Source organism: Bactrocera oleae, chromosome 6 (genome assembly GCF_042242935.1).
Source record: "Bactrocera oleae isolate idBacOlea1 chromosome 6, idBacOlea1, whole genome shotgun sequence".
Lineage (NCBI taxonomy): Eukaryota > Metazoa > Arthropoda > Insecta > Diptera > Tephritidae > Bactrocera > Bactrocera oleae.
The window spans coordinates 53,911,877-53,930,579 of NC_091540.1; the positions used below are offsets into that span (position 1 = coordinate 53,911,877).

Consider the following 18,703-nt stretch of genomic DNA (forward strand, 5'->3'; position numbering starts at 1 on the left):
TAAAATAAAATTTAATATTTAGCAAGTTCTTCGCTATTTCTCCCTAGTTATTAAAACAAAGATCCCAAACTTCGGCGGTGATAACGGCCTTCACCGTAGTTGAAAACAAAAAAAAATTAAATATATTAAAAATCTTTAAGATACTAGAGAGACTTTAAAAAAAAATTCAAATCTTGCTAAAATATAAAATGATTTTCGGCCCGCCAAAATTAAATTTTTTATACAATCGAAAACTGGATCGCTATTGTACGGATAAATATATATAAAATAAGCAGAAAAAACATCAAAGCGACCGAATGATTTGTTTTCGAGTTACAACTACAGCCAATCTGAAAAATTTAGTTTTGAAAAAAAACGAATTTAAAGATAAACTGAAAGAGCGGATTGAACCGAGATTTAGAAAACTGTAACTCAAAAACTATTTGAAATATTCATTTAAAATTTTAGTATATAATTTTTAAAGTTATAGGCTATCGAAATATGCAAAAAAAACACAAAACTCATGCGATCGAATTTTCATACTAACTGTGTCTCAAATATGCTGTACATATATATGTTTTAGAAACACTTTTGTTGACATCCGAAGACCCATCGGCAGTTTTAACGGAAATGAGTAGTAAAGTGCAAACGTTGAGATTTTTATATTAAAAATTTTGGGGAAATATCGTACATTTAGTACATACATATGTACGTATATTCATATTTAAATGCATATGTATGTACATCTATCCTTGAATTAAAGCTTTGAAAATTTGCTTCAATTAAATTTTTAATGCAATACAACACAATCAACATTTTTCATATACCAACACACATATGTACAACAGCAACACACACACAGACTTAGCGATATTCAGCTTCACGAAAAACAATTATTTTATGCGCACTTTTGTGCAATTGCGCTGCGTGTCTGTTTGTATTTCGATTGTTTTTTCGTTTAATTTTCACTAAAATTTTCCTTCAAGAGTCACATTGCAACACACAGACGGTGGCAACATGCTATTCACAGCTGCATGTACGAGTACTGCACCATAAAATCAAAAATAGACACACAAGTATGCATGTGGCATGTGCAACATATGCGCTTACTACATATTTTCATGCATCCACTCATACATACATACATACGTTTGTGTGTGTGTGTTTTGTTGCCGCTTCGACTGTTGCACAACTAGCAGACACCTCCTTGTGCGCAATCAACGTGTTGCACACATCAATAGCACCAGCAGAGGCGAAGATGAGGCGCACTTATACAGCATATACATACATATCTACCATACATATGTTTATAAGTGCCTATGTGTATGTATGTGTGCTATTGGCAGCGTAGAAAAAAGTGTTGCGCAGTCAAGTTACTCCGATAACTTCAACACCGCACTGTGTTGCACTTCAAAGATTGGTGGCATATTGCATTGTTGCACTTTTATTGTTTATATATTTTGTTGTATTTGTATTTGTGCTGGTGTTTTGTATGTATATATGTGTGTGTTTTTGATGTTGCCCTTGTTGATCGATGCGCGCAATTCCTTATAAAATTTGCTGCGCTGTTGATCGCCGCTATTGCAATTGTTGCCGATGTTGCAGATGGCTCTTGTGTTTATTTTCACTTCTCTCAGTTCGTGTGTGTTGGTATTTTCTGTAAAACTCTGGATATTGTTTATAAGTGATTTCGTGTTGATTTTCGCTTGCCATATTTTCTCTCCATTTTTATCCATTCCTTTCCCGTCTTGCAGCAAGTACGACTATAAATGGCCTTGCGTATGTTTTTGTTGTTGTCTATGTATCCGTTTTTTTTTTAGGTTGACTTATAAATGATCTTTAACTCGCAGAAGTGTAAATAATTTCCTGTTTTTAAATGAAACTCAAAAACAAGAGTTCGGTTGCACCGAAACAATAATACCCTTCACAGCTGCATTTCTTATAGCTTAAAATGTTATAAAAGGTCAAAATTATGTCGTGATTAATAAAGTACTGAGTCGATGCATATAAAATCTTTAAAGAGATTCGTGAGTATTAGTAATCGTTCGAGGCGAGGAGAATTGAAAGGTGTGCTGTGTGTGCTGTACCATGGACGATGAAGAGACTTTACTAACGGTTATCTGAACTACAAATAATAAGAAGCGCAGATTGTCAAAACATTCCGTCGCCTAATTTTCGATCTCAAAAGCGGGTCTAGTGCACGGATCATATTTTTTAGAACCTGCTCTCTTTTCCAGACTAGACTTGACCGCCAACTTAGACAGAGACAAGGTTGACTACTTTCAAGTTCCTATCGAAACACTGATGTTTTTTCTTCATATTCCTAGAAGACACAGTATTTTGAAGTCGGGATCAAAAATTAAAGAAAGCTTGAAGAAATTTATACTATATTCGAAATATCAAAAATTACTAGAAAATAATAGAAATATGTACCGTTATACAATACATCAAGAAATATTGTAAATTATTTCAAGCTACTAGCACTAATAACCCTCGCTTATCGCTTACATGCGCGCTTCCAAAGTTGAGAATAATTTATCAAGACATTCATGGAATTTTCAAAGTCTACAATTTGTTAGAAAATCCATTAACCAACAACAAAATGGAAAACATAGAAAAAATGCTGTGAAATCTAGCTGCTGTCACAGTTTCCAGCAAAGCAACAAACCAAAAGAAACAAGTTGTTGTCGGCGCTGCGCATTCTCCGGCTACAGGGCAAGCCATTTAGCCAGACGTGCGACAACTGCCACGCCTTTCTTTACACAAATTTCTTGGAGTACAATGTGCGAACTGAAGCACAGCGCCCAAGATCACATTCTATGTTATGCTTTTTTTTCAGTTAAAACCAACTCAAGGCAATTTAGTGGCGGAGAAGACGAAGCAAACGGAGATTTTTACAAAGCTCTGACAATGTAAATCATAATTTTGCATATATTTACATACATAATTGTATATATTTACTAGATATGTATGTCTTTGTTGTTGTTAACTGTATTTCAGTGTACGGTAAGCACGGCTAAATGAAATAAAGCCGAGCTCGAAAACTATTTGCGGATTAAGTGGCAAAAACAAAAGTGTTGAGAGCGCAGATACCGTAGCAAAGAGCAACAAAAAGACAAACTAACTATGCTGTCAAGCATGCCATAGCTTAGATGGTGCTATAGCTTAGACTGCGCAGCGGGACGGAGTGGCTTGGCAGTGGAGCTAAGTGACGTTCTGGCGACCGACTCTACAGGCCAACCATGCTACTTAGCCTAGTTAATATGACAATTTACATGCCAACACACACACACATACATGCATACTTACATACTACCAGTAAATGTATTGAAATGCAGGTGTATGTGTGTATGTGTGTCAAAAGAAGGTCTATGCCTGTATATACGAGGGCGGTCTGATAATTACTTAGGCACACCTCCAATTTTCATAGGTGACTGTTGTCAAAATTTCTAATGCTTGTGAAGGCGTACAGTGACTCTTCTTCTCCGAAGACGACTGTCAAAAACTGGTTTAACGAGTTTCAACATGGTCACATGTCGGTTTTTAGAGAAGTCACGTTCCGAAAACGTTTACCACAGAAAAAACATGACAGAAATCCACGATCTCTTATAGACAGAGTGCTGATTGAAGGAGCGCAAGACAACTGAGACAGTGTGCATCTCGAAAGACCAATTGGTTATAAGAAAGCTTCCTCGGCACCGTTTGCTTCATGACTATCGACGAAACGTGCACCCACTTGCACACACCAAAGGCTAAGAAAACGTCGAAACAGTAGACTTTACACGGATGAACTGTTCTGAAGAAGGCGAAGACTTTTTTATCGGCCGGAAAACTGATAACCACCATTGTATGGGGTTCACAAGCTGCGATCATCGACATCGATTACTTTGAGAAGGAGAAATCGTGCTGTACCAAATCAAATTATTTTTTGACCGATTCAACGTTGAATCACAAAAAAAAACTGGCCTTATTTCGCAAATACAACAGTGCTTTTTCATCAAAACAACAACCATATTAATCGAATTAGGCTGTGGGCTGCTGCCTCATCCACCATAATCTCCCGATTTGGACTCACACGACTTTTTTTGTTTCCAAACTTGAAAAGGTTACTCGCCGGACAGAAATTTGCGACGACTAAGAAGTTTGTCGCCGCCACGGAGACCTACCTTACAGACCTGCTGAAAATTTTTTTTACAGACGGATTAAAGGAATTGGAAAATAGCTGGGACAAGTGTGCCGTATATATGATATTGAGAGAAAATCGCAATTATTCAAAATCTTACGTTTTTCCTTTGTAGGCTAAGTACATATTGAACCACCCTAGTATGTAAATATGTATACAAAAGCGCATTTACCACAAATCGTGTTGCATTGCTGCTGGCAAAGAACTGGCCACAACGAGTTCGCTTAAAAAATAAACATGTCAGTAACGCACACACACGCGCATGCGCAGAAGCAACACAAGTAAAAGCGCAGCATGCCAGAACATACACACACGCACACACACATATATATGGGGGAATATGAAGCTGTTTGGCATAGCATCAGTTAGGCGCTTAGTCAAAGCGGTCACATGTAGCGCAACACCTGTGTCTGACTGAGCTGGCTGGACTGGCGTTGAATGAAAATCATACCCCACCACAAGTGCAGCGCGCTAAAAATGCAGAAAAAGAAGAAAACATTTAAAAAATGACTGAACGGGTTGCCTGCGTGCGCTTGTGTGCCCCGCTGCTTCGCGACGTGCAATTATGAGGTTTCCACGATACTTTTGTTACTGTTAATTCTTCAACAACCGAACAGCCGAACGACGGCCGAGCAGAGCGCGGCTTGTGTGGCGGGCTGAATGTCACTTGCACCGCATTCCAAACACGCCAAGCAAAAACAAAATAAAAACACACAAAAACTAAAAATATATACAAAAACAACAAAAAATGCAAAAACAAAAGATTACAAAAACAAAAAAACACAAGTGTAAGACCGAAAAAACCAAAACAAAAAAATACAAAAAATACAAAAACAAAAAATTACAAAAACAACAAAAAATAGAAGAATAAATAAATAAAATGACCAGCTAAAGGCAACAAAAGCAACCTGTACAGACACACCAACAAATACTAACAAGTAAACCAACAGAATCACAATTGTCCACATTTTGTCCGTGTATGCGTGTATGCGTGTTTGCAGCAGCGAGCAAAGCCCAAGCTTGATTCACAATTCTTTTGATTTCAACTCTGACTTCGTTTCGGCTGTTGCACGCGTGCTAGTATTGGTAATGTCGTTGTACGTGTTGATATTACCGCTGTTATTGTTGTTGGTTTGCTTTGTGCGACCCTCTCACTATTTTATTACTTTGGTACACGCAATTATGATCGCAATCTGGCGCGGCAAATTGTCAAAAAGTGAATAAAATAAATAAATAAATCACACAATGATTGCCGCACACACACATACACACCCGTACCTAATTCGAAATGTGCCCATAAAGCACGATCGGCGTAGACACGAATGGTTGACGCAGGTGTAGTTCTTAAGGTGATTATGCAACAGTTGCGAAAGCGTTAATAGAATAATATTTAGTTTTTATTATTTTTTTTTTTTGTATTTTCTTATTTTATATAATAAAGCAATTTGTGCTGAAATCGAATCTGAAGCACAGAAAGGCGCTCAGCAGCAAGTGCGAGTGTATAAGTATAATATAAATGTAAATATATATATATTTCAGCTGTTTTCTGATTTGATCACGTGTTGAGGATGTTGAAGCATGGTTTAGATTGTCGAATGAAGAAGTATTCAGTGTTTCACAAGGTTGAGAAGAAGAAGAGTAGATGTAGTTTATTGCTCTAGGCTTTAAGAAGTTATATCTACTTGTGAATTTCAAAAAATCGAAATCTTTTTTGCTTACACTTTAAATATACATATACTTATTTAAAAATATTCTCCAAAAATTTCGAGTTGACCAGGCAAATAGTTTCGGAGATATAAGCGTATTTGTAAGAGCTTTTTAACTTAGTGTAACCGACTCCCAAAACTTTAACGTGTTTTTCTCGAAACGCTGTTTTCATAGTGGGTGAAGAAAATTTCTCCGAAATGGGTGAACCGCTCACCTTTAAACTCACCTTCAGACGCCCTCATTAAGATTTTTTCGATTTTCGATTTCGATTTTTTAGCCACTTTGAAGTGTAAATTTTTACACAAAACACAAAGTTTTTGGGAAGTCGCCATTTTGTCAAAAATCAAAATTTTGACTAGACCTTTGATCATTCATTTCCTGTATTAATCTATTGTAATACACATTTTATTTGATTTTTGAATTCAATATAATTTTAAACAGAAAAATATTCCTCACCACCAGACAACTTTTTCAAAGGTTCTCCTTGAGATCGGCTACGGAATTAAGGCAATCCAAAATTTTTCAAAATGAATCACTCTGTTCACAATCACATATCAGCACTTTCCCTATATCCTATCATCCAACTTGTCGCTTTGATAATATTTACAGCTAATAAAAAGTCTACAGAATAATGTATATAAAAACAATATATTATATATAAATATATATGTAGTTGGAGCATCACATAAATCAATACACATTATTCGTTCATATACATACATATAAGAACAAAATATCTACACAACTTAGCGAAATCGACTTTTCTAAACAAATTTTCCTAGAAATCTACACACTATTAACATATTTATAAAGTACATAAGTACATATACGGGTTTGTCAAGTTTATACGATATGCTGATGAATGTTATTGTTTACCTTTGACAGCCTCGTAGTATCCCAAATCCAGCGTGAATGTTTTGTTTTAATCCGTGCGGGGGCAATAAAATTATTGGAGAATAGTCACTATTGCAGCTACTGGTAACTTTCTAACTGGCTATGCTTATGCTGCAGCTGCCGGTGGCTATCGGTTCGATTGTTGTTGTTGTTTAGCTGTGTTTGTCTCTTAACAAAAATAACCAAAAAGGTCAAATTGAGAAGCTAACCAAAGGCAATGAGCGCTCAAAAAAAAAAAACATAAAATGACTTGATGCTGATTGTTGTTGTTTTCGTTAGTGTTGTTGTTGCTGATGATTTGGAATTTGATTTGGTTGTTTCTACTATTTTTTAATTTTTTTTTGTATATTTCGTTGTCTCCCTTTTAGCCGACGTATTCCAAAAGTAAAAATTCTATATAAGTATATGTGAGTAGAAATGTTATTATAACCGGCAAATAAGAAGCTAAAACTAATGCTGTGCTGTAAACGCAATAGCAATTGATCAAGAAGTTGTCCGTTTGCAGAGAGCAAGAGAGAGCGCGCGGTTACACAAGCGAACGGGTTGTTAAATCAGTGAAAAGAATTTGAAACCGACCCGAAAAACGAGATTTTTTTCTTTTCAATTTTATTTCGTGCAATGCTGTTTTTATCACCTTTCTACTTTTCTTGCTTTGGTCTTCCCTAAAATTTTTCTGATCTTCCTCAATTCTTCTAGTTTCCTATATTCCTCTTGTTATACGTTTTCACTCCTCTTTGGCACTGGTTTGTTTTTTTATTGCTTTTGGTATGAAGCTTTACAATTTTGTTGTTCAACTACTTTAGTAGTAGTTGTTGTTGTTGTATTTACTATTGTTGTTGTTATTGTATTGTTGTCGTGGTCGTCGTTAAGCAGCTTACTGTGATTTAAACAGCTTCAATACAACTTTAGCACGAGCAGTTTTATCTATTTGACTCACTATGCATTTATTGCTTCGACTAAATGTAGACGGAGCTCACTTTCACGCTTCAAACTTCACCTGTAATTCTACACAACAATAGTAATCAATTCAGAAAATAGTGCTTCATTTCACATTTGTAGTTGTTGAAGTTTTTAGCTTTGCTTTTCTTTTATTGCACCGCTTTGCTTTCAATGCAATACATCACTACTTTGCATAGAAGTTTCAGTTAATTTCACCGCAATTCAATTTGCTTTAAATCGAAAGTTAAACTTGCAAATTGCAATATTTTCTTATTTTCTCAGACGAAAGTAGCACAACATGAAGCAAGTTCCATAAACACGCGATCGATAGCTTAAACGCGACGTCGTCTTTTGCTAGTTTGCTATTTTTGCCGCTGAACAATGCCACATAGCGAATTAGCCAGCAAGCCAGTCAACTAGTCGCGACAGACAGCTTAGGGAATTAAGTAGTAAGAAGTTGTTCTGCCGAAAGCGGAGTGCAAGTTAAACTCTCGAAATGGGTGAGTATACCTTATACGATTTGTTAAAATTTATGAAACAACAGAAAATATGTTGTTATACCCTGAAAAGACTATTAAAATGGGGCCATTATAGACTATAGCTGCCATATAAACTGATCGATGAAAATCAAGTTTGAATTGGAATCATTTGTATTTTTGAAGGGTACAAGTATTATAGATTCGGTGCAACCGAGTCTAACATTTTTTATTGTTACGATTTATTAAATCACTAAATTAGTAATTTATAAAAAAAAAAGAAATATAATAAAATATCTTTATTGCTTTACTTTAATCAAAACTTTTATACACTGGCTCAACTGCCATACTTTTTAATAGGTTAGGCTTAGTAAGCGTTTTTTCCGCGTCAACTTATGAAAACAAGCTAAAATTGTTGTTAAAGGCATAAATATTGCTGCGCGTAGATCTATGCCTTTAAGCAATTTAAAAAACGAGTCGAAATTTCTCTCGCATACGGCGCAATGAAATTATTTATATGTTGCTTTAACACAACTTTACTCGTATTTCACTTAGTCTGTTGTTTCTATAACTGCATGCATTCGTTTTCATATTGTTTCATTGTTGCTGACTTTTGGCGATCCACTTTTTCATAATTGAATTTATTCAGCAGCAAAAACAGCAAGGCAAGTACATAAAAGGCACAACGCGGCGGAAATGCAAGATGGCGGTAAATAAGGCGATTTTCACTCGTTCACTTGTTTCGCACTTTTGTCGCTATTTCGGTTTTTCTGTTTTGTTTTTGTACCTTCAATATTAAATGTAATTTACAAAACACACTTCTATAGTTGCACGAAAGTTCAGTTTTACAACGATTATTTTAACATAACATTACAACAAATTCAACATTAAACGCGTAAGAACAATTGGCAAAATATTAGTAAAATTTCAACGCTGCGCTCGCATAACAATTACGTTGTTGACTTCACGACGGCAAAGAAGAGAATGTTGTCTATGGCTTTACGACTCTACGCTGCAGCCGGTCTCTGACTCTGCTGTCACTGGTTTTGTTTCCGTTTTGTATTTATTTTTCCGCTTGTGCGCTGCGCTGTTGCTTAAAACCCAATATTGCCCGGTGTTGTTGTAGCTGTTAAGCTGCGCAGTTACCTTACGTTTTTTGTTGACTTCAGCGTTATTTGCTTTGCACCGCTGCGCTGTAGAGACATTCTTTTACACGTTGCTTTGTGTTTACTACGCTATGATGACAGCAACAGCAGCGGTAAAGCAGAGCGCAGAGAGCAGAGCAGCGACTGCGCACACCGGCAACTCAGTGACAGCGTTCACAAGAAATTCCTACACATGAAGCGGCACAGGTACTGCTGCATTTACGTTTGTATGTGTATAAAAACTAGTTTTAGTAAAACGCTCAATTGGCGAGCAATTCAAATTGTTTTGTAGGTCCACTTGCACTCACTCACGTGAATTTTCCAATTAGCCAATTTTTTTAAAACTATTTTTTGTTCAAAAGTTTCACCTCACTTGCATTTACCGAGCGTTATCATTAGGCTAAAATACCCTTTAGATTTTGATTTGTTAGTGTAAAGCTTACAAATTTGTTTATCTCCAAGCACTATGCTCTTCCAAGTGTGCAAATGTCGAATTGATAAACGCGCTGTCCGCGATCTACAAGATTCACGTTCGTTCCCAACGGAAAACAACTCAAAACTGAATTGAAACTGCGACGAGATTTAGCTGGAGAGCAATAATTTTTGCTGGCGTTCGGCTTTAATGCTTTTGTTTTTCTTTGTTGTCGATCTCCGCGCTACACCGCGCCGCACATCGCTACACGTATGATTTGGAGCAAATGGGGGCAAAACAAAATAATGAATAAACAAAAAAGTGAATTTGAAAATAACGACAGTTTGAATAATATACATAGATGTTTGAGGTGTTAGCAACGCTATGCGAAGAGGGCATTTTGGGGAAAACAGCAATGAGTCGCCTGTAGGCACAGTAGCTAATTTTAAATTATAGTATTTATTTCTTAATATATATATATATATATATATATATTACACTATTAAAATATTATTTCGAGTACAATACCAGACGAGATCTTTCAATTTAAAATATCCGGGGTACACAAATTCTCTGAAATTTATTAAGGTAGGCTCATAATGTACGCATATCCGCATGTAATATGCAAAGCTCATTCAGCTTCATTAACGAGTAATAATAAATGATGTCACCAACATATTAACGGACTTGTAGTGCATCATGATATATTAGGTTAAATAAAAAAAAAGAATTGCAATATTTTTTCTTAGTTTTTAACAATGAATCTTGAATTTAATATACAATCTATTAAACTGCCTATATTTTTGAAACGTATTTCCTACGACCGGATACGTCTTCTTCTTTCAAATACAATTCACAATAGCACAGCTCATCAGAGTTGCATGACATTCGAAGCATATTTTTACATATTTTATAATGTTGTTATTTTATTTATTCGCAAAATTGTTTATTGCAGCATGATAATTAATTAAATGTGGCTGCAATTAAAAACAAAGCCTCCAACTTTGAAAGCATAACTTTAAGCCCTTACTCAATATTTTGTATTAGTACAGGGTGACATCTGTGAGAAAAAATGCGGTTTTACATATACTTTATTTATAACAAAATAACTACAAAAAAAGCAAATTGTAATACTTTCTACAGTTATGATCTCAACAGCAGACTAAGTTACTGAAACTATCTACATTAAATTATCATTTAATTAATGCTTCAAAAGAAACTTTAAAAATTCACATTTAGATGTCACTGCAATCTTTAACAGTGCTCAGACCATTACCAATTTAAATAGCGACCTGTACAATATTCTTACGTTAATCATTTGGAGTTTATTAATAAATTTATTTAAAACTTTGATTTTATAACTTTTTATGACATTAAGCATTATCTATTTTAATAATTTCTAATTTTATACAACTCTAAAAATGATAATGGATTTAAAAAAGCTTCAACACTGTTTGTCTTCTACCATTTCTTTATTATCGCAGCTTCTTCGCCGTGATTGTCAAATTCGCCATTTCAGTGCCGAATTCGACCAACGAAATTTTCATTCATTCTTCATTCGTTGATGTGAAAGGTGTAATAAGTGAATCGGGCGTGGAGAAAAAGTCTTTTTTAGATTAGTTTTTTCTTTAGTGGAAGAAAAAATTACAAACCGGAACTTATGAGGAAAAGTGCACGCGGTGCAAAACTTTTAATTTACTGAGTGTGGTTGTAAGCTGCAGTGGAGTTATATATAAAAAATTGTTGTGCTAATATTCGTCGCGACGAATGAAGTAGAAAATTTCACACAATTTTCTTGTGGCAGTTTTCAGTTGTCTACCTGCCGCAGCCGCTACCAATAACGGCGACAACAACAACAGTACCAATAAATACGTGAGCGGTAGTGCGAGCACCAACAACATATCCGCTCCAAACTCCATTTGATTTGTGTGTTTGTTGGGTGCTGCCGTCATCGTCGCCATCAGCACCAGTGCCGCCTCCCAAATGGCTGAGACGTGGAAAATTGCTAATTTTTAAAAGAAATTTTTACTCAAGCATAAAACAAAGAAAAAAGATCGGTGAAAAATGAAAATTTCGTGAGAAGATTAGAAGAAATAGTGAAAGCAACAAAAGGAGTACTTGTAAACGAAAAAGAGAGAAGCCGCTGTTGCTGCTGCTGCTCCCCACCCCAAATAAGGTGGAAATTCGAAACAAATTTTTTTAAATGCATATTTCTAAACAATCTAAATTCATAATCGATTATTATAATTTCTCGGTGTGTTAGTGTTTTCTATAAAGTGAGATAATTCCATTCTTGCTTTTAGAAACTTGGCGAAAAAAATTCCAAACAGCAAAAGTAATAAAATAGAAATAGATGTAATAAAGTGATTAAACTAGCGATGAATATGATAAATGAATAAAACAGGAGAAGAGAAGAACATAAAACGAAGTGGAGCGAAAAATATAAAGTGTCAGACCTAAGTGAATTACAATAGAATAGAATTAAATGAAATACAAAAAGTGAATAATAATAGTAATATAAAAGACAAATAGAGAATAAAAATAAAAAAAAGAATTACTGCTTTAAAAGGCAGATAAGTGAACAAACGCAAAAAGAAAGGGAAATAACAGAAATAGCAAATCAAAATGGCGCACCAACAGCAACTTGCCCCATCTGTGAACTGCTCATTGGATGATATCGATTTGAATGCATTGAAGGTTAGTAACCAGTATTTACTGGTATATTGCTCTTACTTATAACTTACTTTAATGAATTTCTATTTACATTTATTCATTAAAAATGAATATTCTTATATATATGTTGCTAATACAAATGTAACTCAATAACATACTGCCATATTATATTAAACATTCATGTACCGCAATTGCAGCAGCAACTTTAGCTCGCTGACTGCATTTGTGCCACTTTGACTTAACAGCACAATGATTTTTCGTCTGATTGCTTTGCTGGTATATGTAGGTGTGGCCGGCTGTGCCTGGTTGGCTTCTGCTGATACGGCACTATGCTTTTATCGTCCGTCCGACAGTCTCAGTGGATTCAAAATTTTGGTTTGCTAACTTCTCCTACAACTTCCTTTAGCGCTCTGTTTCTGTTTTTATTATTTTTTTTGTTGTGTCTTTTCTTCATTCGTAATTATAATTTCCTGTTCTATACAGTTTTTCGCATAATCCGTACACACACATACATTGATACATGTGCACATAATTACCAATGCACTTTGCGAACCGAGTGGCCAATTACTTTCTATATGTTATTTCCTTCTTTGCGCTTGCATTCTCACAATATGCACCCTTTAGTTCTTCGTTTCGTTACTTCATTCGTTCGCCTTTCAATTGGAGCCGAATTCATCAAATTGACAAATTCACTTTCAATTACGCGCACGCGAATGTATATGTATGATATACTATGTATGTATATAAAGATGCCAGTCTGGCTGTAGCAACTGTCGAGCATGTCCCCTGTTCCACCCACAGACTGTCACTGCTCTGGTTACTGGTAGTACATTTTATTGAAACGACTGCAATTGGCAATTAGGGTTGAAAGATGATGTTATTTCCCGCATCCCAGTCTTAAATATCACCATTGGTTGCTGATTTTGCTTGGACGCTATTACATGCAATTATTTTCAGTGTATGTTGTTATAGCCTTCATAATTTTATAAAAAAATGCAATTATTTAATTAGTGGTAAAAGTTGACATTTGACGTAAAGGGTTAATGATCACTGACAGTTAATTTGTAGCGGAGAATTTCATTGTTTACAATCAATTTTATTTTCGCAAGTACTTAGTAAGAAAATGCCAAAATTGTTGATATTGTGCATTTGTGTATTTGTTTATATTTAACTAACGAAATATTAAATCCGTAACCAACGTAATACAAAGTTTTATTCAAAAAGCAACATTCTGCCGCTCCTGCTTTATGCAAGTACCCACCACACCCATTTCAGCTTGGTCTCGAAAATATTCAACTAAAAAAGAACACACATGACCCGGCAAGCTTGAACATGACTGCCTGCTTATTTCGTTTGGCGAACACTTAGTACTGCGTGCGGCCGTGCGTGACAGTGTTTAAAAGAAGGCGAAGCTTGTGGCGGTGGCGAAGATAGTGACAATCACATGCTTATAGACCAGCCGGCAGCTTTTTGGGCTTTATGCTATTATTAACTTCATGTTTTGCTGCGTCTGCGCTGTCCATGTGGCCTGATGTGTGGTTGCTGGAGGCATTGTTTGAAATTCAAATTAAATAAAGTGTGCTTTGAAATTTAGGAATACTTTTTCATTAAAGGGAAATCATAAATGCAATAAGTAAAACCTAACGCTTTTGCTAATATTTAAGTTAACATAAACGGGCAATTGTCATATTATGTCTTCTTTGCGTAGTGTGTGAAGCAACAGAGCAATGACTTTCTGTGCCAACAACCTCTATAACATACTGTCTCGCCATTGTTGGTCTTATCAAAGTTATTTTTAATATGCACGCACGCACGCACTTACAATGGCATTTACTTTAAGTATCTACTAATTTGGTTGTGTGCGTTCCTTGTGCTGAAAATCGCGCACGCAGAGGGTATTGCGCTCCAAAGGTCATCAAACAAATGTCAACGACGTGGCGTACAAAGAAAGTCAAAGGATTACACGAAAATTCCACAAATAAGTGTGCAAAAATAGCGGGGTGAGTACGCACAAATTATAACGCACACTCGCATCAGCTAACGTTAGTTTAAAGTGTAATAAGTTAATTATAATAGCGTATGTACATACATAACCTAAAGTAGTGGTGTAAGAAAACCATTTAAATTTGTTTGAGTGAAGTTAATATATGTATGTATGTACATACATATGTAAATATAAATAATAAGTGATACAGTTACGGGTGTATATTTAAATAAGTAGTAATTAATTTGTAATAGAATTAATTCTAATTGTGTCACAATGGCAAGCCCTCAATTCAGCTGTCACCTGTCAGCTGTGAAAATTAGATAACTATTATTAGACTTTCTTTAAGGCCATTGATAACAAATGCACTTCGTAAAGCACAATTTAAAAAAGTGCATTAATTTTTTTGTTGTTATTACTTAACATCTAAGTGTGAATTACACATGACCAGTTGTTTTCAAACGTGTTACCAGCAATGTGTTACTACAGTTTTTATCTGTCCACAGCGTTTTCAACATTTTGGCACATATTTTTTTTCTAAATTATAACATAAACACGTTCGCCCACATGAGTTGTGAAAAGTGGAAGTCGTAAAAATACTAGACAACGAAAGCAACAATAAAACAGGCTGGTGGTGGCGAGTTTCACACATGCTTACATATGTAATTAGATACAATACATATATTTTCATATGCGCATATATGTATATTTGTATGCATTTATTGACATTTATAAGTTAGTGTATCCAACAAGCTGTATGTAGTTCCCCTGCTGTTGCAGGGCCAACTTGCTAACCAACTCTGACCTGCCAGGCTGGTCTGGTTTGGCATGTGTAAACAAATTTATTGGTTATAGTCGACGGGTTGATACACTCGCTGCGGTAGCGTCCAACATAACAGTACTGGCAGCTGTGTTGGCTTCGTTGACTACGAGATTTAAGACCGTTTTAGTGAGAATAGTTGTTGAGTCCTTTCACTGCACGAATTTGGTTTATGGCATATTAGATGTATTTTATCGCTATAATAAATTTGGATAAACGCTTGTTTTTGTATATTTGCGTATGTTGTTTATGTGTGTAACATTTAAATGGAAATCGGCGATGCTCTGATTATTTTTTATCGACATATTTTGTTAGAATTCATTGAACCTTTTTGCAATATTTTTTTTTATTGTTTGCTTTGCCAATTTACGTTTTTCTTTTGAGTTAATATTAACTCTCAATATTAAAAATGAGTTAAATATGAAGTTCACTTTAGAATTTTGGGTGCTCCTTTCGTATTCTCAGCCTTTGTTCGAGATTTTTTTTGTTCAATTTTTGAAAATCATGTTGTAGGTTTAAGGAATGGTTTATCAGTATTACTACTACTGAAAATATTAAACGAGTAGGCGGATCTTTACACTAAGACTGCAATCATTACGTTTAGTCGTCGAGCGTGACGAGCTCAGTCGATTAAACTATGTCTGTTCTGTTTTTGTGATATCGATCTGAAATGTTGCACACGCCCTTTTTTCCTCGAGAATCTGCACATTTGGCGGAATCGCCGCTATCGGACCACTATAGCATATAGCTGCCATACAAACTGACCTACATATTAATCAACAAATCAAGAAAAAATCTTTTTCTGTATTTTATGCCATAATATGCACCTGTGAATAGTATTATACCGTCAATGCAGCCTAAGTTATCGATTTTCTTGTTATAAAATAAAAGGATCATCTAAATATCCACTTATGACCCCTGAAAGTCTTAAACTTAATTTTCCAGCTTTTTCTACAACACTTAGTAACCAAACGGCAAAGATGTGGCCTATAACCAGTCAGATTAACCTAACATAACCTATATTTCAAAGTAGTATGTTTTTTTTTAATTTTCTCAAAGACATTCCAATCAAAGAATAGTTTAATGCGTATTTTAATCACTCAAATGCTACTTTCCGCTGGCATATGACACTTATTCATGTATCTATGTAGATACATATATGTATAGTTATTTGCTTAGTATGTAAATAGGTACTCATACATACATACATACATATATGGAAATGCATGCACCGGAAAGATACGGCACTTATTGCTGGGGCTTCACCAGTGCAACATACGAGTAAAACTCCTCCTTCTACTTTTACAAGCTACACTATCTACGGCTTCCACGCCTTTGCACGTTTCGTTTGCTTCTTCTCAACTATTAGGTACATGCAAATATACATATGCACATACATACATATATGTTCATATGACTGTTTGTCTGTCTTATATCTGCTATTCTCACTGTAGTTTTGGTTGCTTTCAACATTGCCATTGTCGATCTGGTTCCAGCTGTTTTATTATCGGTAAAAAGGGAAATATATCTACATATGTTTATATGCATACACAGACAAATACAAAAACAATTTGGAAATTCATATGCCGTTTCATGAATGTTGAATACTGTTTTATTTTCTTGTTTTTTCTTTTGCTTGAAGAACCTAACCTTATCGCTGTTTGTTTTTATTTGTACTTTTATTTCTTTATTTTTATTTTTTTTTTGTTGTTTTTTTTATCATTTTTGATTTTATTTTTTATTTATTTTAAACAATTTATGGGTTGCATGGCGCGTTTTTGTAGAATTTGGTAGAGTTCTTCGTACCCAAGAAAATGCTGTCGCCGATTAGTTTTACTCGATCTATACTTTATGCTGAGCTACACATATGTACGTTGAACGTCGCTGCCGAAGTATCTAACACCTGAGAGTTTAGTGCAAATGATGAAGTAATCACCATAAATATTTCTAATTGCATCTATGTTTGTATTGGCGAGAGTGTGCTTCGTTGTGTAAACATACCCTGTAGGAAATTTGCACACATAACTAGCATCCAATAGTAAAATTTCACAATCGTTACCAAGTACTGTCAACTCGACAGAATTCTGCCGTTACAAAAACAACATCGGTAACAATTTTGAAGTAATTCTGACATAATTCAACTTTATATCTTTTATATACTTTAACTCTTACTTACATATGCATATTTGTAGTCTAGAAAGCAATATATCCATTTTAGTAATTAAACGGGAAGTTTTTGATTAAAAAAAAAACACTTAACTGTTCTTATGTCAGTAGCCTGAAAATATACCGTCCTGTAGTCAGTGGCTTCTTTGATCTACTTGAATAATGTAACTTACTGATAAAGCTGCAAATAAATTTGGGATGGGTGTCACTTTAATACCTACAATTTTTCTTGTTTACATGGGAATTTAAGTGAAATAGGTTCTTGCTTACGGGTTTAGGTGAGTCTAAAGCCCTAAAAAGGGCTAACTTTCACAATTTATTCTGGTAGTAAGGAAAAAAATTAATTTTCTTCTTTCATTATTTGTTACATTTGTATTTGAGTGAACAAAATAATTATATTGACATTTTGGTATGGAAAGTGGTTGTGTCAGAAACAAAATAAAAAACGGAATCTTAATCTATTTTTAACTTACTGGCAAATTACGCACGCTTTTAGCTTTACATCATTTTCTCAAAGAAACGACCACGTAAAAAAGGTTAAATTTTTACCGAAAAATTAGCAATAAAAATACCAACAACAACCAAAAAATATCTTAATTTTTTTTTCTAGATAATGTTTTTGTAATGCTACGTTTAAAATTTCAGGTGAAAGCGTCCAATAGTGTCCGCGTACCGTTACAGCCCGATTTGAAAAATTTTGTTTCGCGAAAAAAACGTGTATGTAAAGTTTTAAATACTGAAGTTGACTGACCCAAACCCTTCAACTCTTTACCGCATTAGACAGAAAATAAAAGTATTTTCACTATTTTACCAATTGAACAAATTTTTTTAGGACCCTGAAGTGTACTTTAAGCCAAAACACCTGGTATCAAATATTAAAGGGTGTTGTAGAATCTGATAGTTGTCGGAATTAGAAGTGAAACTGACAAAAAAACTGTAGTAGGTGTCGTGAATTCAGATATTATTGAATTGAGGTTCGAAACGGAAATTGTATCGGTTTTGGGTGTCACAGAAACCTATTTTTATCGGTTTTGTTATCAGAAACAAAGCAAAATTGGAAATGTGATGAAATTAATTTATTTTACTGCTACAAATTAATTTATCTTGATTTCTATAGGGGAAAGCATAAGAATAAAACGTATGTATTTATTGAGTTTATGGAAAAAAATGCAGATATTTTAAGAGAATTTACAAAACGTAATTATTCAGTCGATAATGTGATATAAATCCCCTGGAGCATCAAATTGATTACTGTGATTCTGAACTCATTAAAAACTTGAATAGAATTGCTTACAAATTTATTAATTTGCAAGTAAACAGCTGAT

The 18,703-nt window shown here is 34.8% G+C and overlaps 2 protein-coding genes across 10 annotated transcripts in view; one reads left to right on the plus strand and one right to left on the minus strand.

The window, feature by feature from the left end:
* kst (spectrin beta chain, non-erythrocytic 5 kst) overlaps positions 1-9,895 on the minus strand; it is a 77,136-nt gene extending 67,241 nt beyond the window's left edge. The window contains exons 1-2 of one of the 2 annotated variants that reach the window (XM_036359030.2): positions 9,767-9,895; positions 6,746-7,156 (exon numbers count right to left, since the gene is read on the minus strand). The gene's annotated coding sequence lies outside the window, so the exon portion shown is untranslated. Of the gene's footprint in view, positions 1-6,745; positions 7,157-8,965; positions 9,203-9,766 lie in introns of those variants that run through there. The other variant, XM_036359029.2, reaches the window with a different exon arrangement.
* A 1,378-nt stretch (positions 9,896-11,273) lies between these two features.
* msn (serine/threonine-protein kinase msn) overlaps positions 11,274-18,703 on the plus strand; it is a 72,074-nt gene continuing 64,644 nt past the window's right edge. For 5 of the 8 annotated variants that reach the window (XM_014235819.3, XM_014235823.3, XM_014235821.3 and 2 more), the window contains exon 1: positions 11,274-12,432. In XM_014235819.3, the coding sequence (XP_014091294.2) occupies positions 12,361-12,432 (72 nt within the window). In that variant the 5' untranslated portion in view covers positions 11,274-12,360. The remainder of the gene's footprint in view (positions 12,433-18,703) is intronic. The other 3 variants (XM_014235824.3, XM_036359013.2, XM_036359008.2) reach the window with 2 other exon arrangements.